Genomic DNA, 27,408 nt, shown 5'->3' on the forward strand with positions numbered 1-27,408 from the left:
TTTGCTTTCTATTTAAACCAAAGTTTTTTAAAAAAAGCTTTAATTTAACCGGAGCCTGGTTAAATTGAAACTACTCTTATATTAAAAAAATTCAAATGAATCTTTGAAATAGAGTTTCAGCTAAAAAGGTACTCACGTCAGGTGTAATTTTAAAATTATTTTTTCTGACTAATATTTTCTACCACTTTTTAGGTTATGAAAATCGTACTATTAAACATTTTTTGCAAAAAAGTTCGATTTTTATATAGAACTTCTACTCATAAAGTAAAGATTTTAAATAAAAATCAAGTAAATGGTTTATTCCATACCCAAGTTATGGTTATTGATTATAATTATGTAACAACAATTAATTTTAATAATCCTACATTTTGAATATGCAGCAAACTCTTTTAAGCTAAAAAAAACTATATGCATAAGAGATAATGTAGGACTGACCAAGCCATCGTTCAGAAAGTCAAAGCAACAATGAAAAATTTCTGGACATAAAATAATCTAAATTGCATTATAAAATCAAAAATTTAAAACTAAATTTTAAAATTATTTAACATATGAATTTATAAACATATATTTATAAAATAGGAATTTTTAAATAAATTTACATTTTATACCTTCTATATAATACAAATATATCATGTTTGTTACAAATATATATTATAGCTTTATATTTAACAATAAATTTACAAGGTTAAAACCAATTATTACATTACATGTAACTAAAACTCGTTTGTTTCATCAAAAGATTCAATTTCATCTCGAAAATGATCAAGAAGATAATTAATCTCACACACACGTAAACGATTTCTTTTGATTTCGTCTGCATGAAGACCCTCAATAAGGTTTCGAATGTTTGCATTTATGCGAGTAACAATATCATCTTCCTGGATGAATTAAAAACAAAATAAATTACAAAGAACAAAAAACTTTAAATTAATCAAAACTTAAATAAAAAAACTTACTTTACAATCAATTTTAAAAAGATGCGAATCATGAGATGCTGAAACAGCGTTCATAACCGTATCCTTATCAATAAAAAGCTGAAAAAAAGTAACATTAAATTATAATACAAATTTTTATTAAGGGATGCCTATGTCCCTTGAATATTTGACTGGTCCTTAATACTATGCCAAAACCTTTCACCTTGAAATTATTTATACTTATTTGAAGTAAAACGTTATCAAATACTTTACTAAAAATTTAATATTATAAAATATTGCTTGGTTGAGTAAGACACATGCAAAGGAAAATGAAAACATAACATATTATTCAAGTAAAACATTGATAAACCGATTTAAAATAACACATATTTAAAATAGAATATATTTTTTTAACAAACCAAAGGTGCTATTTTAAACATATTAGAACTTTTTTTTTATTAAAAAAAGATTTACTATATCACAAATGAATGAGCTTTTGCATAATGAAACAAGTGCTAAAAGTCCTAATTTTTCAATATTTAAAAGATCACCTTAAAACTAATATATGAAACATATCTAACACGCTTTAATTATATCTAACATAATTACTTTTTTACACTTACTTAGTAACAGTTTCTGAAAATTTTTATGACTTATAACATTTCAGACTTTTCTTTAGAATCTAATACCTGTTTAACTGTTTATGTTAGGTGCTACTGTCAAACAAGTAAAGTTATTTTCTGCGTTGCCTAAAATAGTAGTATATGATGAAATGAAAGGTGATACTACTGTGCAAAAGAATAAGGATATCTGGACTGAAAATCTGGTTTGACCTCAGCAGTCACACAGAAAAAAAGGATATATGTTTTTAGAAGAATCATCACTAGAAGTAAAATGCAGAATGCCACTCCTGCTTCAAACTACTGGACGATACCAGTTTCATGAAGTAATAATTTAAGGTAAAAGAAAAAGCGAAGAAAGTAAAGAAAAATTCTAAAATTAGAACACTACGGAAAAATAATTTGAATTTTCCATATGAATAATATGAATAAAGCTTGACAAGGTGGTGAAGATTTATAATGAATGTGTAAAGAGGGGGAAAAATTATGCTCCAGATGATGTTTTGATATTACTAACAATCAGTGGTTATTAACTGAAGGCAAATAACTTTACCACCAACAAGTGAAAAGCAAGGGTTGATTGCTGAATAAGCCTCAACATCAAAACCAACATATTAAAAGCATGTATTTAGTGCAAGCAAATATGCAGATTGAGAATATGAAAAAGACAAGTTTACTTGTCCAACAACCAAAATAACATATAAAAATAACAACAGTAAAACTGCAACAAACTTGGTGACATACACAAGATTTTCAACAAGCTGCTGAAACCTGCAAGCAATCATCACATGATGGCATCTGTATTTTAACTCCAAGTCATGCAGCAATTTACAGAAAACAAAACAGAAAAACTACTAAATTTAAGATTGAAGTGATTGAGTTTTTTTTATATTGTAAAAGCAAGTGTATTGGGGAAGGTGATTACTAGATCGTGGTACTTATAAAGTAGAAAACCAAAGTTAAGTTAGACACATTGCATTCCAAAGATGGCAGATTAAAACAATTGCTGCAGGAATTGCAAGAGTTCTTGATGAATACAACTTGCGAAATTCAATAAAGAAGATAAAAGCTGATTCAACCAGTGTTAATACTGAAAAAAAGAATTGCCCTAATGCATATGTTGGAGAAGAATATCAACAAACCACAACTTTTTAATTGTCATCATTATATCCTGAAGATTTCTGTGTGATGATAAATGAAGAAAGTGCTGGTAGTATCAAGTCATCGAAAATTGAGTACCCTTTAGTGCCTGATTATTTGAAAAAGTTTGAAGAACTTCAAGCAGAGTTTGTATGTAAAGGAGAACAAATTCTTGATAAATAGGGTTGAAGAGATGACATAAATCTTTTGTACCAACTAAAACAAGTGTTCAAATTCTTTAAGATCTCATAGATTAATTTAATTGATTAATACATTGACTGATTTAGATGAGCAGGAGAATGTACACTCTCTTTTTCATCTACATTCTGCTGCCGATTTGGCCATTTAAATTAGTTGATATATGTACAGTCATTGCACCTATCATAAAAATATATGCCAAAATTTTTATATTAAAATAATTCAATATTTTTATAAATATTTTCTTTTTTGTATTTATAAAATGATTATAAAAAAGAAAATTATATACTTACTACCTTATATTACTTACATACATTTAAAACCTTAAATTTTTATTATAAACAATTGTTTAAAGATTTTCAAAACACTTTTAAAAAAAAACTTTGCAACTACAATAGATTTACAACTAAAATAAAATTACAAAGCATCTCATTTATTCTAAATATAACTCATTTATTCAAAATTTAATTACAATTGATTTGTCTTTCTATCTTGAAAGTGATTTAAAGGCAATCTTTTTGAGTAAGTTTTTTTGTAATAAAAAGAGCATAAAGTTTGGGTGACATCACAGTATCTTACAGTTTATATATTTAAATTAGGAAAATTTGGTTTGTGAAAGCATAGTCTTAAGATCTTTAGTATGACGTTCCAATGCTTAACTAAGTGTACAATACTATTTATATATATACACACACATCAATTAAATAATAAATGCAAAATTACTTTGAATTACATGACCTTAAATGTTAGAGGTTGGTATTAGGTTGGCAAAAAAAGTTTGACGCAAAGGTTTAACACAAAATATAGAAATAAGATTGACGATTTTTTGCCGACATTAAACACTTTCAGCAGTTTGGTCTGCATTGCTGAATACCAATTCTAATTCCAAGGGCTGGAATTATTATATCAAAATATTGAATCATCACATAAAAAGAATTCAAGTTCAATACTATATGCACATATATACAACTGCAAGTTGTATATATGTGGATACCTACATCACCAAAATACAAAATATCTCATTGATACAACAAGATGAAAAATAATTTATGAAGATTTTATGTAATTATTTTATACATTAAAAACCTTATCACACATTCATATACTTGAAAAAAACAAAGTAGATACTTGAAAAACTGTAAAAAAAAAAAAAAAAAAAAAAAAATAATGCTTAAATTCAGGACATTTTGCTAAAAATTATCAATTTGTTGTTCAGGATGAGGTTCAAAGTTACCGCTGGAGTAAAAGTCAATGTTCACTTTTTAAATTCAATTCGAAAAATAAAATACAATTTATTTTAATTTTAAAATTAAATTTCTCAAACCAAAATCTTTGTTACCTTTCAGAAGATGTTGATCATGATACAGGGTTTGTTTACAAGATTTAAGGAGATATAATTAGATATATTAAAGAAAACTTAGCTGATGTGTCATGTGTAAAGTATTTTTCTGATGCCGTACAGCACAGTTTAAAAATTTAAAAACTTTGTTTTAAATTTAAAATTTAGTTTAAAATTAGTTCAGCATTTAAAAATATTTAAATGCTGAACTAATGCTTTTTTAAACCAACTCCCTGGTAAATCCCTCTGTGATGGTATTGGAGAAACTGTTAAAAGAGTATGCCTAAAACAAGTAACTAATGGACTTATTTTGGATGTTAATTTAATGTAATCCTTTTGCAAAGCCAAAATAAAACGAATCTGTTTTAAGATATTTTCAAATGAAGAATTCTCTAGCACAATTAAAAAGATATTTAGATGGAAATTCATGACACAAGGATCTATCATTATTTTATTCCATTTTACAGTGGGTGGCCATTGAAATAGGGCCATTGAGTTTTCTACACATTTTTGTGAAATTTTATCCATAATGTAACAAAAAAATAAAGGTTTACGGTAAAAAATAATTAAAAATTTAAAGAACAGTTGTTTATTATCAAATATAAATATAAAAACAAACAATTTTTTTTTTTATATATAAAAATTGTAATGTTATCAATATTTTGTAAATCCACCCTTTGCTATATCAGCTTCTACTCTCCATGGCATGCTGTCAATGTGTTTCTGTGCCAATTCTTTTATGTGAGGGTTTCGATGCCAACATTCAATTAGTTTTTCAATAAGCTGGGTTTTATTTGTCACCAGTTCTTTTGAAGAAACCTTCCGTTTTAATAGCTCCCACAGGTTTTCTATAGGATTAAGATCCAGGGAATATCCTGGCCAATCCGGCAGTGGAATTTTTTTCTCTCCAAGAAACTTTTTAATGGATTTTGCCGTATGGCATGGGGCAGAATCTTGCATAAATATAAATTCACCATCTGGAAACCATTCCGAGACTTGAGGAATGAGCTTTTGCTCCAAAACTTCTTTGTATTGGTCCTGCCTCATTGTTCCTTGGACTATGTAAAGCCTTCCCGTACCCTTACCACATATAATGGACCACACCATAATTGACAATGAATGTTTTACTGTCTCGATAATGCAGTCTGGATTAAATTTTTCACGTCCAAGATCTATAACGTGGATTCATCAGAAAAGCACACCTGAAAACAAATGTTTCAAAAAATGTTAGCCTTTCATTAATCTAAAGAAAATCGAGAAATAAAGCAGAAAATGACATGTTTAAGAAATAAATATCTTTCTCCAATCATCTGTTGTCATATTGCGGTGTTTTATAGCCCATTTCAGTCTTTATCCTTCATGGCAGGCATTAATTAATCAAAATTAAGTTTTGTCGCAGAACGGTAACACTTAAAGGCTAACTCATCTAAGCATCTCCTGACTGTGCGATCACTAATATAAATTCCAGCATCTTTAATCAATGTTGTGATTATTTTTCTGGGTTTCTTTCTATTCTCCAAGCAAATATTCCTGATAATTCTCTCAGACCTTGGTGTTGTAAGGCATTTTCTTTTACAGTTTTTACGAAGTGTGGATATCGGTTTTTCGCCATTTTTTATTTTTGATGCTATTCTTTGCACTGTCTGCCTAGAAACGTCAATTCTTCTTGAAATTTTTCGTTGAGAATAGTTAGTGTTGCTTAAAAGTGACATTATTTCACTTTTTTTACAAACATTCACATCTTTTTTTTTATCCATTGTCAGAAACTTTAAAAAATTTAAAAGACAAATAAACACACTAAAAAATATGTAAAAGAAAATTAAAAAAGTTGAAATAATGCGTATTTTTGGAAAAACTACTTTCAAAAAAGTCTTTCACTTAATAAAACACTTAAAAAAATTAAAATTTTGAAAAATAGTCGGTTAAAAATGTTTGAAGAAAGATCCTTAACACACACAACAAGCTTGGGCACTCTACAAATGGTAACTTAACACAATTTCACGGTTTTACTTGTCAAAACATGCAAATACAGTGTTGCTAGCAACAAAATAGTGTTGCCTACACAATAATTTGTAATAATGTCGTAAATAATTATGAAAAATTGTGAATTTTACGCTTGAAAGGTGAATTAATGCTGACAATATAACAAAAAACGTGATGGCCCTATTTCAATGGCCACCCACTGTATAACTTATTTTATTTGAATAAAATAAGTTATAAAAAAACAGGTATTGTATATATTCTTACTGGAATATTTGATATTATTCCAAAAAATAAAATTGAAAATAATAAATTTCTATAAAAATTATAAAAAAATTTCTATAAAAATTATAAAAAAAATGGATTACATATGGCAATTATATCATACAATTATATACACCAATACTCCACAATCTACTATTTTAAGAGCTAATAAAGTCACAACTGTTGTTTTATAGCTGTAAGTCACAACTCTAGTTAAACTTAAGTCAACTTTGTCTATTCAATCATTCTTGATTTTACATTTTGATGGGAAAGCAGTGGCGCCATATGGTTATGGCATTTAAATAGAGAACATATGGCCATTCTCTTTCAATCATAGGGACCAATAATTTGGTACATTGGTTTCAAAAGACCGCATACTAGAGGAAGCTTCAAAAATATATAGCAGCTATGATAAAAGAAATATTGTAAGAATATGATATTGCCCATAAAACAACCCTTACAACTAAGGTAGCCTCCTCGACTATAGTGGCCTTCATGTCCTTGAGGAGATGATTTGAAAATAAAACAAAAACAAATTTAGTAAAATTTATATTAACAAAATTTATACAAATTATATTTTCAAATAAATAATTATATTTCAGGAGAATATTATGATGATTCTGGTAGAACAATATTAAGGTCTGACCTATTTTTTTTTTCAATTCACCTCCTCAAGGCCATGAAGGCTACTGCAGTCGAGGAGGCTACTTTTAGTTGTGGTTATACAACCCTCTTTAAACTCTAGAACTCTGAAACGCGAAACTTGATAAAGGCCGCTGCGCAGAAAAACAAGTTGAGCGCAGTACTATCAGGGATGTGACAGGGATTGAACTTGAATTAACAGACCTGTTCTGTATTATAGGTTCAATGCACACATTTTAAACCCTTTTTTTTTTTTTAAATATCAATTTTCCATTTGCCAACACTTACAAAATTGTCTGCTTTAACTGATTTTAATTTTGTTAGTAAACTAAAAGAAAAGTATCCCAAATTAAAAAAAGCATAAATGTTTTACATAAAACGTATCATCCTCCTCCTGCTAAAGAAACTTAGAGAGATGATTATAAACTATTGGCTAAGTTTGTTTCCTTAAAAAAAAATTTCAATATCAATGATATATATGCATTGTATATGCATTTTGTTTCTTTTTCCATGTTACACAGTGCCTTCAGGCACTACTTGGATACCAATATTTTAAACAAACTGGAGCTGCAAACAAAACTACCATGTAACTCTAACCCAGCAAGGTAGAACAGCAGAGCAATTTAAGTCTTACTAGGCTACTTTCTTATCTCTAAAGAAAGACCTTTTTGAAAGAAATGTCTAAGTTTATAAGCTGTTCCTGGAGACATGCATAGTTTAAAATGAAAGGAATCCTAACTAGACTAATCTGAAAGAAGTTGCATTAAAGCCCTAAAAGCTATAACAGACATATCCTTGGGGTAAAAATTTCATTTAAAAATGTGCATAGAACAAATGAGGTAGCTGAAAAAAAACTCAGAGCATTAGACCTAGGCTAGTAACATTCGATGTTACTAGTCTAGGTCTGAGGATGCTCTTGAAAAACTTTTTACTGAAATGTTCATTATAATATCTTATCTAGAATAGTTTAACTTTATAAGCTTTTTTATTTATAGTTTATATATTAAATAATCTCCTTAAAAAAAAAGAATTTTTTTAAAATACAGTTGTTTATGATTTAGAAAAGGAAATATAGAATTTTAGTCTTGTTTCTATAAAACATTTTTTTGACCAAACAAAATTTTAAACAATTTAATTATTTTTTACTAAATTGCGTTTAGAATACAATTGTTCACAATTTAGAAAAGATTTCACACATTTTTGAAAAAGTTACTAAAGCATCACCCTAAATTTGAATTGCATATATATTATAGCATCACCCTAAAATTATATATATATAGCATCACTCTAAAATTGAATTATATATATTATAGCATCACCCTAAATTTAGCATCACCCTAAATTTGAAAAAAGGGTCTCCTTTTGCCCCTTTTCTTACCTATTACTATATATGTCTTAACTTAGTCATTAAATAATATTATAAAGAAAATTTATTCAAAAAAAAATGCGTTTTAAAAACCATTTCAATCTCTTTTGTTACAAAATTTAAGTTTTCAAAATTCTGGAAAATTTTGAACGCTTTGATTAAGTATTAGAGAAGCAATGCATTAAGCTTTTTTTAATAGACCAAAGATAAAGTAATTATAAACAATTCCCAGGGAATCTCCATTTCATAATTTACAAGTCAATATTTTTGAATAAAATTGGATAAACAAGACATTTTCTTGAGAACAGCAAGTACTGAGGGTGCTATTTTCTCAACAAAAAAAACCTATTAGGGTTCCAAAATTTAGAAATACCCACTAAACCATTATCAAGATACTATATATCAAAAATGCTTTGTTGTGAATTCCTATTATCACTAAAATGGTGGACCAGTATTATTTTAACTATGGGTTGAAATAATACTGGATCTCAACAATAGATGTAAAAAATAGCTAAAATTCGGACAATAGAACAATCTTACAAATTTGATGTCATCTGAAATTTCCTCATCAAGCTCATTTTTCATAAATTTCTCTAGAGTGTTAATAGCAATTTCAGATAAAACTTCATGATTTTTATTTTCCAGTTCTCTAAGTTGATTAACTCTAAAAAATAAAAAAAATTGACCACTGATTTTAATTTCAGCCAGTAAAAATGAACTACTACAATATTTTTTTATTTTTCATTTTGATTGCTGTACAAAAGAACTATTAAAATAAAGTTCATAAATTTAGTCTAATGTATTTATGCAAATAAATTTATATATATATATATATATATATATATATATATATATATATATATATATATATATATATACATACAATCGTGGCGAAAAGTTTGGAATCACTCATAAATTTTAATGATTTTGATATTACTGAATCAACCTAATTAAAAGTGATTATTTATTAAATATATAATTTATTGGACCACTAACCATTACTTATCAACTATTTTCAACACCTGTCAATATTTGTCAACAACAGCTGTCTGTATCTCTCTATTCAAAAAAATTGAGAGGTCAATAGACATTGCATACACTATTTCTAGGCAGTAATGAATTACTTATTAACACCAATCACAAGCCATAACTGACAGTAAATAACTTCGTGATTAGTAGGCTGATATTGAATATTTGGCTGCTGACTATTTTCATTTTCTGTGTCAGTTAGATGTTTATTTGGACCGAGTTTATGTCTGCTGCAAGATAACAGATGTCTGATGAAAATGAATGAACTTTTTAATTAATTTTTTAATTAAGATTTTGATTCATTTTATAAGTAATTTGCAGTGTTTGGAAAGTTCCTTTTTAAAAGGATCTCATTCTGTTCCTTGTTCTTTTCGTTTAATAAGAACTCATTCCAGGTCCTCATTCCTTATCTAAAAAAAAGAACTTTTTCCAAATTCCTGAAAAAAAGGAATTGTTCCAATTTTGTTCCCTTTTTTTTTTTAAATATTTTAGATTGTAAAATATATTATATTGCTAAGAGCGAAGGTTTCTTATGTGTTTATTTTTAAATCATTTTGAAATTTTTTTTTTATTATTTATTAAACAACTTCGCTTCCAACAAAGCTGTAAGCAATCACAAATTAAAGTTTGAAGTTACTGGAAGAGAAAAGATGAAGATTGTAGAGCAAGGTAACGATTGACGGACGCCTTAATAGATTACAAATTATATGAATCAGGAAAGCAAAATGAAGGAAATGAATTCCAAAGAGCTGATGTTCGAGGAAAAAAACCAGACGAATAAGCATTGAAATGTCAAGAGCAATGGCCTTAACCTCTCCACCTTTATCTAATGCACAATAAAACCTATCAGTTATTACTGTTAGCAAATCAGCTGTAGAACGAGAAGATCGAAATCCATATTGATGGTCAGAAAGTAAGTTATTAGATTCAAGATGAGAAATTAAGTGTTTGTTAATTAAAGATTTAAAAACCTTGCTTATGATAGGAAGAAGACTAATGGGACGGTAGTTAGACGAATCAGATCGCTCTCCAGAATTTTTGAAGATAGGGATAACAGATGTCGCTTTCCAGCAGGCTGGAAAACAAGACTCTGATAAGCTATTCGAAACTATTCAACTTGTTGAATAGTTTTGAGAGTATAGACGACAGCTCCGGAGAACACTTCTGCAAGACAATAACAGGTATGTTGTCCGGGCCACAAGCTGTAGAAGAGTCTAGGCAGGAAATTACTTTAGATACAGAAGCTGGAGTGATACAAATGTCAAGCAATGGATCACAGTTTGTAGATTTTTGACCTAACCCCAACGAAAACACCCATAAAAATCCTTTTGAGGGATGATAGTACATACCAATAGGAGTTCATAGCAATAAATCTTAAAATCAGGGATTACCGTCCATGGGACTTTTTTGCGTTTAAAGTTCTAAATTAGAGTGAAAGTTAGTTTTCTTTATTTTCCGAATTCAATAATTAGTTTTACAAAAAACTTTATAAAACAAAAAATGTTCTACATAAAATTCTAAACAACTCTTATCTTATTCATATTTTCCAAAATTTGATTAGTTTTCCTTGAAAAAACATTTTTCTATAAGTTCGAATATTCTTTTTCAACTTCATTGGGTTTGGCTCGTTCTCACTTGATTCTTTGACATTTTTGTTCTTTCTTGTTACCTTTCCTTTAGTTCTAGAGGAAACTGAAAAAAAAGCTTTGGATTATTCTTTGAAATCATTTTTGATCTGGGTTTTCCCCCAAATTTACGTTTTTTTTAAGATGCAACTTTGCAATCTGTAGCTATAACTTACCATTGACTTGCTGAGACTAGATTTTTTTGCTATTGTATTCAATGACACAAGAGAGGAGATGCTTGGAATAATCAGGATTCTCTGGATTTCTTTTGTATCTGTCCCAGAAGGGCTTGAAATTTGAGTGAAGAGCCTCAGTTGCTTGTTCGCTGAAAAGTCCTAGTCCCATATTTTTTTTCTTGATGAACTGAGGAACATGATAAAAGACAGCATGTACTTTGAGAGTAATAGAGACTGGAAGATTAATGTAGCTCTGTTTAAAGCTTTCAATTTTTGCTTCAAAATCAGGATCCAAAGTGGTTCCAAAACAAGATGTAACAACATTTTTGAACAGAGACAAAGTTTGAATAAATCCATCGGCCTGTTTGAAATGCTTTTGCTCTGCAATTTGCTTCAGGCAATCTAATCTTCTCAGCAGCTTAAGGCAATCATTTCCGTTAAAATGGCCCCCATGGAATGGTTGAATAGAAAGGTGCAGTGTGGTTGGCCATTGCTTTGCATCTGGCCAAAGATCGCAGAGATTTTTGAAGAGATGGTTGACCACACCAAGAAGTAGATGAAACTCCATAGGTGGGATGGCTTCCAGCACAAGCATGTCATTATGTAAAACAAGCAAGGGCAGATGAACAACATTTTTGAAATCTCTCGACTTGCGAATGTCACCGCCTGATTTCATGAACTCTGCGAATTGTTTCCGAATTTGACCAAAGGTTCTTGGATGGCCACATCTGATGAGGTTTGTGTTCTCTGCCTCGCACCAGCAGCAAGGGTGTTTGCTATGTGATTGAATTCCACAGAGAATATTAGCAAGCCTCAAATCACAGGAAATAACCAAGGAGTCTAGCAAAGACTTCTCATGGATTTTGATGAGACCAAAAATCTGCTTGACATTCTGATAAGTTTCAGGTGTGTCTTGAGAGAGAGCAACAAGCATTTGCTGCTTGACACTTATTGCTTTGGCTGAAAGTGGAGAAGTTAGTTTCATGTTTTTTTGAACAGGACTTTGTGGCTCCAACTCATTCTTTTCCAGTTCAATGTGAGTGAAACTGACCTTCAAAAATGATCCACCTCCATCTATTCCCAGCTTCAAGATGACTGAATCTCCCAAGTTTCTTGAAACTTGTAAGTTGACACTGAGGTCAATGAGACTATGGCAGTGCACAACCTCCCTGGTCTGGTTGTCTTCTGACAGGTTCATGCTGCTAATTGTAAAGTGGTCTGCTATTTTTTGTCCTGCCTGAGCAAATTTCAGGAGCCAAGCTTTCGCATATCATTATTGGAGAGTCCAGTGTTTTGCTAAATGTGAACCATATCCTGAGTAGAAAGCTAAGTTGAAAAGTGTTGGAACTTTTTTTAAGGAGCCATCCAATTTTCCAAGTTGAAATCTGCAGTTGACACAAATTCCTAATGGAACCCTGTCATCATTGAAGTCTAAATCAGGTTCAATGAATTGAAGAATCTTTACCTTTGCTGCAACTATCAGTTCTCTATCACTTTTTTTCATGCACACAACACATACAGATTTTCTGCATTCATCATGTGTTTTTGATGCATTAGGCATTTTGGTCGTAATGAGTCTAAAGTTAAAGCTTAGTCAAGCTTTTCAAGTGCCATTTCCCAAAACAAAGCATTGTTTTTCCGTGCGACTAGATGAGATCGTCAAAAAATCGTTTTTCAGTGTGACACGATGGTTGTAAAAGATATTTTTTCAGCGTGACATCATGGTAGATAAAATGCCGATTTTTTGTCTCGAATTTTGAAGGTTAAAAACGTGTTTTTGTGAAAATATGAATAAGATAAGAATTGTTTAGAATTTTATGTAGAACATTTTTTGTTTTATAAAGTTTTTTGTAAAACTAATTATTGAATTCGGAAAATAAAGAAAACTAACTTTCACTCTAATTTAGAACTTTAAACGCAAAAAAGTCCCACGGACAGTAATCCCTGATTTTAAGATTTATTGCTATGAACTCCTATTGGTATGTACTATCATCCCTCAAAAGGATTTTTATGGGTGTTTTCGTTGGGGTTAGGTCAAAAATCTACAAACTGTGGGATCAGAGTAATAATAATAATAAGTTGAACCTGTTGGTTGGCAATATCAGGTAGAAAATATTTTTAATATCCTGCTTTCTTGCCGGCCTAGTCCAGAGGCGGACTGGTCCAAGGGCCACCAATTTTTCTTTGGCCACCAGCTGAGGAAAAATTGTTTCTTTACATTTGCAATACAACTTTTTATATTGAAACAAAATGTTTAATTAATTAATGTTTTTGACAATTCATTATTGTTATTGAAGTTAATAGAAAAAGTTTCAATTGTATTGATTTATAATATATAAAAAGGACGTACATATTTTAAATTTGTACTATTGACCTAGGGGACCTATTTTTTGACAGTCGGTAGTGGCCCAGGATGCGATTGCACCCCGGGCCGGTCCACCACTGGCCTAGTCTGCTTCTGTCTGTACTTTAGACACATTTAAGTTATATAATAATTTCTGTTCGAAAGTATAAACATTATAAAATGTTATTGGAAAAAATATGAAAACAAAGAAAATTTTTAACACCAAGTTTATTTTGTTATAACAAAACTAATTTTTCAAATAACAAGTCACCCAATTTATATCTTTTTTCAGTCATCACATTAAACCCTGTTAAAAAAAGCCGCTTGACTGGCGCACTGGATAGAAGAGGTGGGTTAAGTTCTAAAAAAACCTTCTTAACTGCTAGGTATAATAATAATAAAGATAACTCTTTCGATTGTGATTTTAAATATAATTCTAATTTGTCAATACCAGAACTTTTAATACATTTGCTGTCCACTGGTAAACAGAAAAAGTCTTCTTTAGATGGACCCGTAATTGTTATACGCGAAGAAGTATCAATTTCACAAGTTGCTAAACTAGAACTATGATCCACATTTTCAAACAACGATTCTAAATAGGCTTCGGCTGTGAAACGTTTGACACCATCAAGCCATAATAATTTGAAACGGGTTAAAAAACATGATGCTAATATCAGTTCTTTTTTTTCCCATATAGCACTAAATCAAGTTTGAACTGAAGATTTTACTGTGTTGACAAGTGGACCACAAAAGTTCAAACTTTTTTGTTGCAAAGAAGTTAGTTTTTTATCCAAAGCATAAAGTGTAGGTAATAAGTACCCCCATAAACATTGGTTCTTCTCCTTGAAAAAGTCTAATGATTGGGCAAGAGGAGCCATTACTTCACAGTACTCTTGAATTAATTGAACTTCTTGATTTGTGAATCTTTGTACTTCACAGAAATCCATTTTATTGCTCATTTTGTTATGTCCATTAGAATCTGACAAAAATTTTTTGATTTGTAATAAGCTATCATAGGTACAGTTCCATCTTGTTTTACTTGGTGTTTTAAAATAAACATCTAGTGTATAGTGAATTTTTTCTGCAACTCTATTTGACATACTTTGTTTACTCCATAAAGATGAACACTTACCCATTGCTTTTATTAAAATTACTGGGTGAATTCTGTACCATTTTCTCAAAATCATTTTGCTATTAAGTCTAGTGTATGACTAGCACATCGAAAATGCTGTGGTAACTGAGCAAATAATTCACTCTCTTCATCTTCATGGATATTTTTGTCCAAGATTTCATACAAACTTATATGTTCATCGTAAAAATTTGTCATTGTCATCACTATCCTCCTCATTCTCTGAATTTTCGGAAGGATATCATTTAAAAGCTTTTATAAAATTAGAGCCACTGTCTGTTGTTGTAGCAACTACCTTGTTTTTGAAGTGTTAAACCAACTATAACGCGTTATATTTATACGTTGACGGAATTTAATTTTTTAAAAAATCAAATTAGTGTATGAAATGGTGTGTTCGAAAAAATTAACAACTGCACAACAGGCTCAGGTTCATGTTCTGAGCCAGCAGAACATTTTTGCACATATTCACAAAAAACTGCACAAATTCTCAATATGTCCCAGCCATCAGTGTCCAAGACTCTGACCAGAACAGCCAAATTGGAAAGTTACAAATCTCGGGAACACTATGGGGTAGACCTTCAGTGAGATAAACAACAACTGATAGGCTTATCCGAAGAACTGTGGTTGCTCACCCAAACATGTCTTCGGTCAATATCACTGCCCAGATACCTGCTGGAGTAAGCAGTTGAATTTAAGTTTTAAGTTATTGAAAAAGAATATCAAAGATTGTTTGACATTTTGTTAGCTGTACAGGACCTGAACAGAAGATCAATTGATGAAGGTCATATTTTCAACCTTCACTCAGTACACGTGTTACAACAGGGTAGTTCAGAGACCCATCAACCAAAGGTACAATTCAAAACATGTAACCCCAATGGTCAAACAGGCTCCAAAGACCATGGTATGGTGCAGCTTTTGCTCATCTGCCACAGGTGGCATTCAATAGCAGCTGTTCTGAAGGCCAAGGTACAGTATACTAAGTACTGAATCATGATACTGTATTTGATGTAATTATTAATAAATAGTATAAAACATTTGATACATGTTTTGTGTAAGTGAACTTTCTTTTATAACACAAAATGAAATTCTTATATAAATAATTAGATGATTCCAAACTTTTGGCCATGATATCATGTTGGGTCACAAAAGAAGCGAAATTATCTAAAAAGTTTAAAAATAATCATCATTTTGTAAAAAATATTGAGAAAAAAAAATTATAATATTAATTCTTTGTAAAAATGCATATTTTTAATTTTTAGTTTAAAAATATCATTTTCTAAGCAGTAAAATCTAAAGCAATAATTTTATACTTTCACTTATAAAGGGTCTTGAGCTACCCTTAAAAATATTTTTTTTTTAAATTTTTTTAATTCTAGTATTATTTTATTATATAGAACAAGTTTAGAGGGTGATGGTATTTAATGGCCACCCTAATATATATATATATATATATATATATATATATATATATATATATATATATATATATATATATATATATATATATATATATATATATATATATATATATACACACACACACATGTATAAAACATACTACTACTACTAATTCATATACAAGTGTGTATATATAATATATACACATACACTATGAATTAGTTTTTATAATAGTGTCAACAAATTCCACAAATGTGTGAAATTCTACTTATGTGTGAAATATTACAGTTTATTTCAGACAGTTTTCTTCACTTCCACTTTTTTCACCTGGTTTTTTATTTTTTTTAGTTGTGATTACAACCCTCTCTCAACTCTAAAAATACAAACCACAAAGCTTGAGAAACAAGGCTGCTGAATGAAGAAACAAGATAAGTGCAGTACTAGCAGGAATATTGCAGGAATTGCTTGGGAAGTGAGCACGTTACCACTACACCACTATTGCATTACAAGTGTGAGTGTATAAATGTATACACACATACATATATACATATATATACATACATGCATATATATATATATATATATATATATATATATATATATATATATATATATGCATATATATATATATATATATATGTATATATATATATATATGTATATATATATATATATATATATATATATATATATATATATATATGCATGTATGTATGTTTTCAAACACACACACATATATATATTTTATACCTATATATATACACACAACTATAAATGCATGTTCATTTAAGCATGGTTATGTCATACTAAAATAGCCTGCTGCCAGGGGCTTCAGTACATATATTGACTATCTTACTAATATACAATACTGTTGAGATTTAACACCATGTTTAATCTTTTACAGACAAAACAAAAAAGTTAAATATACTCAGTTAAGTCTAGTTTAGCCTTAAATAAATTGCGATTTTTAGCTTCCACTGTTTCAATTGGTAATTTGTTCCAGATTTTGACTTTTTGATTTGTAAAGACACCCTCACGAGTTCGATTTAAATATTTCTTATCTGTGAATTAATAATGTTTGTTCCCTCGAATATTTGAAGATGAACCTGAAAAATTTAAAGAACAAGAATGTTGAAGGAGTATTTTCTGAGTTATTTTCACTATATCATAATAACATTTGCACATTTTTATGAGATCTCATATTCTTCATTAATTTAAAAAAGACAATTTCATTTTTTCTAGTCTTTCATTGATGTAGCTCAAGTACAGATTTTGTTACTCGTTTTTAAATATTTTCTAATATATTTATATCTTTTTCAAGATAAGGACTACAAACCTGTATTGCACATTCTAAATGCGAGCGTATATAACTACAAAACAGTAATTTTATTAGTTCCCTATCTTTATACTTGAATGATTTGCATATTATACCAAATTTATAGTTTGCAATAGATGATGCAACTTTTATTTGTGGTTCCTATTTTAAATCATTTGAAATTAATACGGCTAAATCTTTTTCCAATTTAGTAGTAATAAGTTCTTGCTTAATATTATTGTTAGTCATGAAATATTTATAATTTTTATTTTTGTCACCAATATGCATAATCTTGCATTTTTCAAAATTGAATTGCATATTCCAGTTTATTACCCATTTTTCTAATATAGGAATGTCATTTTGTAAAGCATATACATCCGTTTCATTATTAATTTCAGCTATTACTTTACAACCATTTACATACAACAACAATTGGATTGTAAGTTGACTTCAAAGATCATTGATGTATATTAAAAATAAAATTGGAATAAACACAGATCCTTGTGGTACACTGCTTATTATGTTCATCTATGATGATACACTCCAAGTACAACTCTTTTGTATATATATAAATATATATATATATAAAATATATATATATATATAAAAAATATATAAATATATATATATAAATAAATGTATATATGTATATATATATATATATATATACATATATACATATATATATATATATATATATATATATATATATATATATATATATATATATATATATATATATATATATATATATATATATATATACTCTAGTGCATATAGATATACATTTGCAGTGCATATATCTATATGCACTAGAGTTTATAGATAGATATCTATATGCACTAAGTTTTTTTGCAAAAAATTCAATCAATGATGGGTTTCTTTGAGCTACGTAAAAATAAAATCCGGGCCTGGGTTATCGTTTGATAATCCTTTAAATTATTTTTCTACTTACTATAGTGTATATGTTAAATGCTATTGAGTTCTTCTGCTAAATTTTGCAATAAAAACAAAAACAAACAAGACATGGCAATGAAGTCGTGAGCAATTGCCTTTTTCATAAAATTTTTTAGCCTGCTAAACCACAATGTTTCAGTAGCTGTACTCTAACTTTAAAAATTTTTCATTGTTATACAAAACATTTTGATGTTGATAAATATTCCACTTTTTGACAATCTTTAAAATTTTTATCTTGTTTTTTGCAAACTAATATTTCACACGATTTTAATAATGAAATTTCAATAAATTATTTTAAAATAAATTTCAAAACATTTTTAATATTTCTTTGATTGATTATGATATTTACTTAAACAAGCAATCATTAATTATAAAAAGATTTAAAAAAAAAAGTATTATGACCATTTCTATAATGAGAATTCTTTTCTAATTTTAAACCTGGTATTTCCAATAATCCTTCATATTAAAAAACAATTTTTTTTTTCATTCCTTAGCATTTGTAATATTCTTAATGTTTCTTATTATTTGTGTTTTCACACAAAAATTCTTTCAAGAAGAAACAACTTTTTAAAGGCACTATTTTTGTACCAATCATGCATAATATCCAGAGAGAATTATACCAATAATTAATAATGACCAAAGATAATTACTTGTGTACCAAAGAGATAATTACTTGCGTACCAATCATTACAACAACTAAGGTGATAGTTGACAAAAAAAAAATTTAAAAAAACCCAGAGATAACACTCCAGAGATACAATAATGGGGTCTCATGACCTATCTTGAAACTGCAAAAATGATTTATTTTAAATCTCTAATTAGGATTACAAAATTAGGATTTTTTCTTGAAACAATGTAGAGGAAAACTTGAAATTTGGTTAGAAAAATTGACTTGAAATAGCTTAATGTAAATTTAGATTTTAGAAAAAGAAAAAAAACAAAGACTAATAAAGGAAAAGATTGCTGCCCCAGTCTAAACCTTCAGTTGATGTAGAGCACTTCTTCATGGCAGTAGGCTATAAGATAGTTGATTTATGAACATTTATTTTTAAGTATTTAAGACTGTCATTCTTTAGTTTATAAATGATAAATGCATTTATTGGAGAACTTAGTTTATGTTTAAGATTTTGTGGATTGAGCCAATCAATTGGATATTTCTTATTATATTGATAAAAAAGATAGTTTAAGGTCTACAAAAAATTATTGATTGTATTTTTCCTTATTCGAGGGCTGAACTGTATGTATATATACATACATACATACATATATACATATATATATACATATATATATATATAAATATATATATATATATATATATATATATATATATATATATATATATATATATATACACACACATGCATACATACATACTTACAAACACACATATATATATATATATATATATATATATATATATATATATATATATATATATATATATATATAAAAAAATATATATATATAGACAAATATATATATACTATTATCTACTATAGCATATTTATGTGAGCACTTGCTCACTTTTTTAGACACGGCTAATCTAAATTGACACAGCTTTTTTACTCTTTTTACTTACTTTTTAGAAGAAAACGAAGAATAACCCTCAGTCGATGTAGCAGCACATTGTGAGTCAGACTATTTGATAGTCGATGTATATACTTTTCTGTTCTTTATAAAAGTTGTCTACTGGGACATTTTTTTTACAGAGAAACAATGCTTATGGGGACAAAAAATTAATGGATACACTAAAATGTCCCCAATAATGCCAATGTCCCCGTAAGTGTTTGTTTTTTTGTAAAATCTGTCCCCGTAAGTGATACTATATATGGTGTATATATAGATAGATTTAGATAATGTTTGAAGATGTTGAAAGAAGAGAAAAAAAAGATATAAAAGATCTCAAAAGCATAGAAATTATATACAAATGATTTACAACTTGCATTTCTGAATGATGTTATACAGCATCAAAATCAATTCCTTGATCTAATGAAATCAAAGTATGCTCTTAAATCACAAAACATTTCAGTTAAAAATTGTTTCTTCCAAAAATTAGAAATTAAAGAGTCAACTGAAACTCTGAACAAAACATAAAGTTAATTTGTTATCATAGCATCCTAGTTAATTTCCTGACAAAACATAATAGCTAATTTTCTAAACAAAACATGGTAATTATTTAGGTAATATTTAAAAAAAATTTTAAGAAAAATATATTTTCAGTAGTAACAATAATTTAAAAGTACATTTGTTGCACATTTTCAATGAATGAACCAGCCATATCCAACATGTTTCTTTCAAAATCTTTAATTGTCTCCTAAGTATATTGAATACAACAAAAATATTCAAAAAAGTATAAATCAATAAAAAGTATTAAGTTTCAGATTAATAAAAACCTCTAATTGATCAACTAGCTGTATCTCTAAGTTCATTAACACATTCCAAAGCTGGGTAACAGATTCAGAAAGTTCAGTTAGATGCATCTCAACCTTGTCTTGTTCTGTGACATTAAGCAACTCTGTAAAAACCTGAAACAGAAAAAAAAACACTATGTATATATATATATATATATATATATATATATATATATATATATATATATATATATATACACATATAAATATATATAAATATATATATATACATATACACATATTACATTATAAAAATAGTATAAATATATATAGTAATATTTGTCTGATAATTAGAATTATTTAAATTAAACAACATTTTTTGTATTGTAAATTGAAATCGCATTCTTGAAATTGCACAAAAGATCACTATTTATGCTGTGTTAAAGTAAAAGAGGAAAGCAGGTGGAACTGTATCAAGAACACTCTATCTTTTATTAAAAATATTTATTAAAATAATTTATTGAAAATATATCAATTTATAAGAATACCTTTAAAAATAAACAATACAAAAAATTTACACTTAGCAGATGTAAAAAGAAAGTAAATGTGTTAAAACCTAAGAATTTTTTATAACAACAACAAAACTTCAAAACATACAAAAACAAAAAAAAGACAACAGACACTTTTTCTGATAGTAGACAAACAGTAAACATTGAAATTCATTTATTGGTTTATATTCAAACTAACTGTTGTCTTTTCAAACAATTTTTTTCGAAAAAAATTTTAAAAATGTGACAGTGGAACAACTGTGAAATATGGATTTATAGAAAAGAGAAAAAATTATGTTAGAGTGCTGTGACTATACAGCAATATGTCAGAGTTTCAAGCTAAAGCAATTTCGACTACATTTATAATGCATTTTTAAAGAACCAACCCAAACATGACAACACTACTGACAATAAAAAAGAGTGTCAATCTCATATTTATTATGAATTTAACTTAAAAGACAATACACATTATATATGAAACTCATTGAGTAAAAATACTTTCAATAAAATAATTGTTTTAGGGGGTACTGAAAATACAACTACAGAGGACTGAAGTTGTATTTTCAGACGGGGACTAAATAACTGTTTAATGTATAATTACAATCTGCTATAAAAGATTTATGTTTTTACTATTGTTTTATCATAAAGCCAAACCTGTTCTTTATCATGCTTAAACTTTTCAATGTGATTCACACTTTCATTTCGATTTTGCTCTACTGTCTCTTTTAGGCATAGAAAAAATAATTCTGTCTCAGAGTTTCTTTTTAGCCTTTCTTCTATCCCATATTTGAAAAGTTTGTCACAAACTTTTGTAAAATTTTCCTTGTAAGACTGAAGCAAACTATTTACGCCAGAGATCTGAGACAGATGTGCCACTTCAGTATCTTCCAATAACATTTCATCAAAAAAGCATTCTACACCATCAACAAATGCTTCCTAATAATTTTGCTTATATTTAGATAATTTTCAAAAAAAAAAAAGATAAAAGTTATAAACACAGTAAAAATTAGCAACAAAAAAGATGTTTTACAAAAAATAGTTCAAGATATGCAATCTATGATATAGAAACAAAATCTTTAAAAATAAATGAATACACGATTAATTGTTAATCTAGCTTGATTTTCAATGTCTTGCTTTAAATTTTGTTCTAAAATTTCATCATTTCGTATTAACTCATCTATTACATCTCGATATTTTTCCACTGCTGTTTTTTTTTTAACTGAATCCACTAATCTATAGTCCAAATAAACCAATGAAGGTAGATGAGCAACGGTGTAAGCATGATAATCTTTATCCTTAGATATAGGATTTCCTTCCAAGCTCAAAGCATTTAGAAATTTGAACCTTCGCAAATAAATTAACTATAAATAGAGAATATCAAGATAATATCAAATATAGCATAAAATATGATACAATAAAAAAAAAAATTCAAAATAATATATAATATAACTAATCAATATGTTGAAAAAATAATAAATCAATTTGTGGATTAGTATTTTTATTTGTTTAAAAAATAACTTTATAGAAAACCGTTTTATTTTAAATGGATTCATACATTTTCAAGATTGTGAATGGTATTATTTCCTAATGAAAGAACATTTAACTTTACAAGTGTGTCCATGTTGTTGATCACACTTATTCTATTATTAAATAATGTTAAATCTTTCAGCTGTGTTAGGTTATCAAGTCCTTCTATATATTCAATGTTGTTGAATGATAAATCTAAAATGCAACATTTTATTTAAATTAGCATCCTTATATTAAATAAAATGATAAAAAAAAAAAAAAATTTCAAAATAATTTTCCAGTTTTTATAAATAACTAATCATAAAAGCGAAACAAATCTGGCAGAAGAAACAGTTATAACTAGTAGTTTCATCCAGGGGTGTGGAGTTGGAGTTGCAACATTTTTAGCAGAGTCAGAGTTGCTAAACAAAATCACGACTCCGACACCAATAGTAAAACTTCTTGGTATTGCATGTGCATGTACAAAATATTTAGCCTTCAAAGAATTTTTCATATATTTGGCAAAAAAAAGTTTTTAATTATTGCATAATTTTTTTAAAGAATTCAAAGAATTTTGAAAAAAATTTTCCTTGGAGTCGGAGTTGTACTCTGAAAATTTCAATGATTGGAGTCGGAGTTTTTACAACTCCACACCTGTGGTTTCATCAAACTAAAAACAATAGTGTTGTCAGAAAAACAATTAAAATAAGAATAAACGCTATAAAGTGCAAACAATAGAAACTTAACCTAGCAAAGATAGATGAAAAAATTACTTTAGAAAGGTCATAGCAAAACCAGTCACTAAATATAGAATAGAGGTATGGAGTAAAAATTGTAAAATAGAGATTTTATGCAGGTTTGTTAGAAGCGGGTGTGATTGCACTTTAATCCTGACCACAGCTATTAAATGTTATGAGAACATTTAAATTTATGTATGTTTCTATGTATGTTCCAAAAATTTCAAGTTTCAAAACGCTTAAAGAACTAACTTTGTAACATTATTCTTTTGTCATTAAATGTCTCTACATTAGCACAACACTTTTAAGCAACGATTTACTTCAAAGCGACAATTTACTTATTGTTTATTAAAAAAATCTAAAATATTTTTTTTAAATTATATAAAGTTGAGAAAGTTTTATCAAAAAATTATATAAAGTTTAGCAAATTATATAAATACAGATAAATTTTTTATTATTTAAAAAGTATGGATTTTTTACGTAAAAATTAAGTCTATTAAAACAACTTGTATGATTGATTTTATAAAACAATATTTTCATTGACAATTGCGTTTTTAAAAAAACTTTATTAATAATCATTTAATTTAATAAAACTTCAAATAAACATACTTACAGGCGAACTTACAGGCGACTGAACACAAAGATATATATATATACATAGCAAACTAGGAGTAGATGAAAACAGTACCAGAGGTTCAATAAAACACAAACATACATTTATATAAAGTGACTCATGCTAATGTTTAGTGAGTGAGCTTTTGAAAAATTATAAAGCTCACTCACTAAACATCATCAGCAGTATTGTTAAGCAGTTCTGCTTCTTCTTTATAAATTATTTTTGTTCAAGGTTTCGTATCCAGTTTTAAATTGCCCTAATTGAATGACCTGTTGCATTTGTGATAGATCAACTTGATTCGTTGGTATTCATCAATCTTTTTATTGTAGAAATATTTTATTCAGCTTTTGCTTTTTGTTTGTTTTTCGGTTTTGACTGTTATATTGTTTTTGTTTCTTATTATGGGCTAAAGTATTTTTATTAAAAAATAATTGTGAACTGCAACGAAAATAATTATGAGCACGACAAAAAAAAAAATTGTGGCCGATTATTATATTTTAATTTGATGCAATAAAAACTTTCTTTTAGTTTGCAAAATACAAAATAAAATTAAAACTCACTTAAAAGGTATAATGCCATTTACACATTAATTTATAATATATATTATAGTATAATAAACCTATAAAATATAAAGTTATTAAATATATACTTAGTATGCAGTTTGGATCAGCATCTATAATGATCAGTTTATTATAGACTGCTGATTCAGAGGTCTTGCACATTGCGGAATTGTTTTTAACATTTTAAAGACATTTTAAAGAAAAGATCATTTTAATATTTCTACAGTAACTCAATGTTTTAATTAGTCTATAAATTATTATTTTTAAATGTAGTTTATTTGGTTTAAGTTAAGATTTTTTTTTTTTGTTAAGAATTCTCTTTTTTAAGTTTAGTTTTTTTTGTAATTGTTTTCCATCAATCAAGTTAAACTTTTTTTGAATTGTTCTCAAAACATCTAAAAAACCTGAAGCCAAGTTGTCACAAGAAAATATTAAAAAAAAACTAGTTGAATAAAAAATTTTAAGCATATGGAAACATTAAGAGTTCAAAAATATAACTTTGCAAAAATATAACTTTGCTGTTCAAAAATATAACTTTGCTGAATGACAAGTCATAAAAAGTTGTGTTTTTTAAGAGGAACAATAGATAATAGCTCGCTTGAGCAACCACCATAGCAGTATTTATAAAAGAAAGGTACAACTTTAAAACAGTGTGACAAAGACTTAAACTTAACTGCTAAAGCTGGTCCAACTATATTTACAATGTATTTTTGCACCTTTTATAAAAAAGAAAGTGCATCATTAATTAAATCAGCCCAAATATTGGTTTGGGTCTTGAATAAATTTTTCTTTTTCGATAATATTAAAGTCATTCTTGATGACAACACTTTTCTTTGTTTCTAGTAACCTCTGGTAAACTACAAGGTTCCACTCAGAGCCCCATATTGTCATTTATTATTTTGTATTTGGGCTGTTTTTAGTGATCAAAAAGTTATGACATGTCAAGACCTGATTGTATAGTTTTATTATTAGTATACAAAGCCATTATAAAAATAAGAGCTTCAGTAAGATCTTTATTAATGTAGACTAGGGACAATTTGGAAACATGGATAGAACCTTGCATTAGTTTAGCAATAGTTTTTAACAAAAAGATTGTGTAACATCTTGGTGTGGTGGAATGAGTACATTGCTCAACAAAAAAAGAAAATAAATATAATTTATATACATAAATCATTTAATTACAATTTTAAAAAATGCCAATACTTAATCATTAAAAACTTAATAGAAGTTCAAAATAAAAAGTATATTTTATTATCGCTGGAATGTTTTTGTTACCCTTCTTAAGCCTTCAATACAGTAAGTCATACAAGCATGTAGTCATTAACATAATGAAAAAACAATCAATAATCTTTGTGAAAATTTAATAAAAGTTTATAATATACTTAAAATACTAAGTATGCAGACAATACACTATTTCTTTTATAAGCTATTGTAAAAAAAAAAACACTTATTTTTAAAAAAAAAAGCTTTGAACTAATCTTAAATAGTTATTGATCATTATAAACTAGCTACAGGTGGCAAAACCAATGTCATAGAAGACAGAAAAACACTTCTGATATTATAGGATTGAAAGATTACAATTACTTAAATTATTTAAATTGCATTTATGAATAAAATTTGATAATGATGATAACACTCTTGTTTAAAAAACCTAGACACTAATTTTTCAACATTTTTATGGTTATCAAATATACTTTAATTACTGGATAATTTTGAGAAAATTAGTAAAATGAAAAGTATGTCAATACTTTGATAAATAAAAGTTTAATAAAAAAAAAGATGTTTCAAAACCCAAAAATATATATTTAGTTTTTTACTCCATTATACTAAAACTTGCTTGGAATCATTTTAGTTGCTAATAAAAAAATATACCTAACCACTCTAAATGAACAAGTGATGAAAGCCCTTCAATTTTCTCTATTATGTTGTTATCAAGTTGCAATTTAGTCAACTGAGTAAATTGCCACAAGTTTTCGATCTTTAATATATCTAAAACACAAGAATTAAAGCAACCGAAAAAGTAAACAGATATAAAATGGGAACATATACATATAATTTGCAGAGAAATTAAGTTTACTTTTATAATCAAGAGCCAACTCTTTTACATTTTTAAAGTCAATTTCTTCTTTTTTTGCAATTTCTCCTGCTTCCCCTTTTGGGCCTTGTTCTCTCACACATTGAGTAAGCAATTTTTCACTTATAATAACTGGCTCATTATCAAGCTCAGACATTATTCCAATGACAACGACATTAACACTTTCAATTATTTATTGTAATAGTTCAATATTGTTTAAATATTCAAAAAAGAAAAAAAAAATTAGTCTAAAGCAATTATAACTGTACTAATAATTCTAAATCTTATTAAATATCAAATTATCATTACGAAAAGTTAAACATTACTTTTTATTTCTGCAAAACAAAAACTTATTGAATGTATTGATTAATAATAATTGTGTTCAGAGTTAAACAACTTACAAATTGTAGAAAATTTTCTTGCTTCAAAAAGTAATGAGCAAACTTAAATATTACATTTTTGTTAAAAATAAGTAATTTTTATTCATTTAGAGAAACATAACAAGAACTTAAACAAGTAAAATATTTGTTTTAAAAAAGTGATTGTAATGAAATGTTTTCCACAAAAATAAACAGCA

At 27.7% G+C, this 27,408-nt stretch overlaps 1 protein-coding gene across 1 annotated transcript; it reads right to left on the reverse strand.

Moving 5' to 3' along the window:
- Window positions 1-629: 629 nt before the first annotated feature.
- On the reverse strand, window positions 630-27,086 carry LOC100203830 (dynein regulatory complex subunit 3). Its single transcript, XM_065814292.1, has 10 exons — window positions 26,835-27,086; window positions 26,630-26,746; window positions 22,894-23,060; window positions 22,433-22,699; window positions 21,993-22,274; window positions 20,833-20,964; window positions 20,683-20,753; window positions 9,004-9,127; window positions 957-1,034; window positions 630-878 (listed from the first exon to the last, which is right to left on the reverse strand). The coding sequence occupies exons 1-10, from the start codon at window positions 26,986-26,988 to the stop codon at window positions 714-716; spliced, it is 1,557 nt and encodes a 518-aa protein (XP_065670364.1). The 5' UTR covers window positions 26,989-27,086; the 3' UTR covers window positions 630-713.
- Between the last annotated feature and the right edge of the window lie 322 nt (window positions 27,087-27,408).

This window comes from Hydra vulgaris, chromosome 12 (genome assembly GCF_038396675.1).
Source record: "Hydra vulgaris chromosome 12, alternate assembly HydraT2T_AEP".
Taxonomy (NCBI): domain Eukaryota; kingdom Metazoa; phylum Cnidaria; class Hydrozoa; order Anthoathecata; family Hydridae; genus Hydra; species Hydra vulgaris.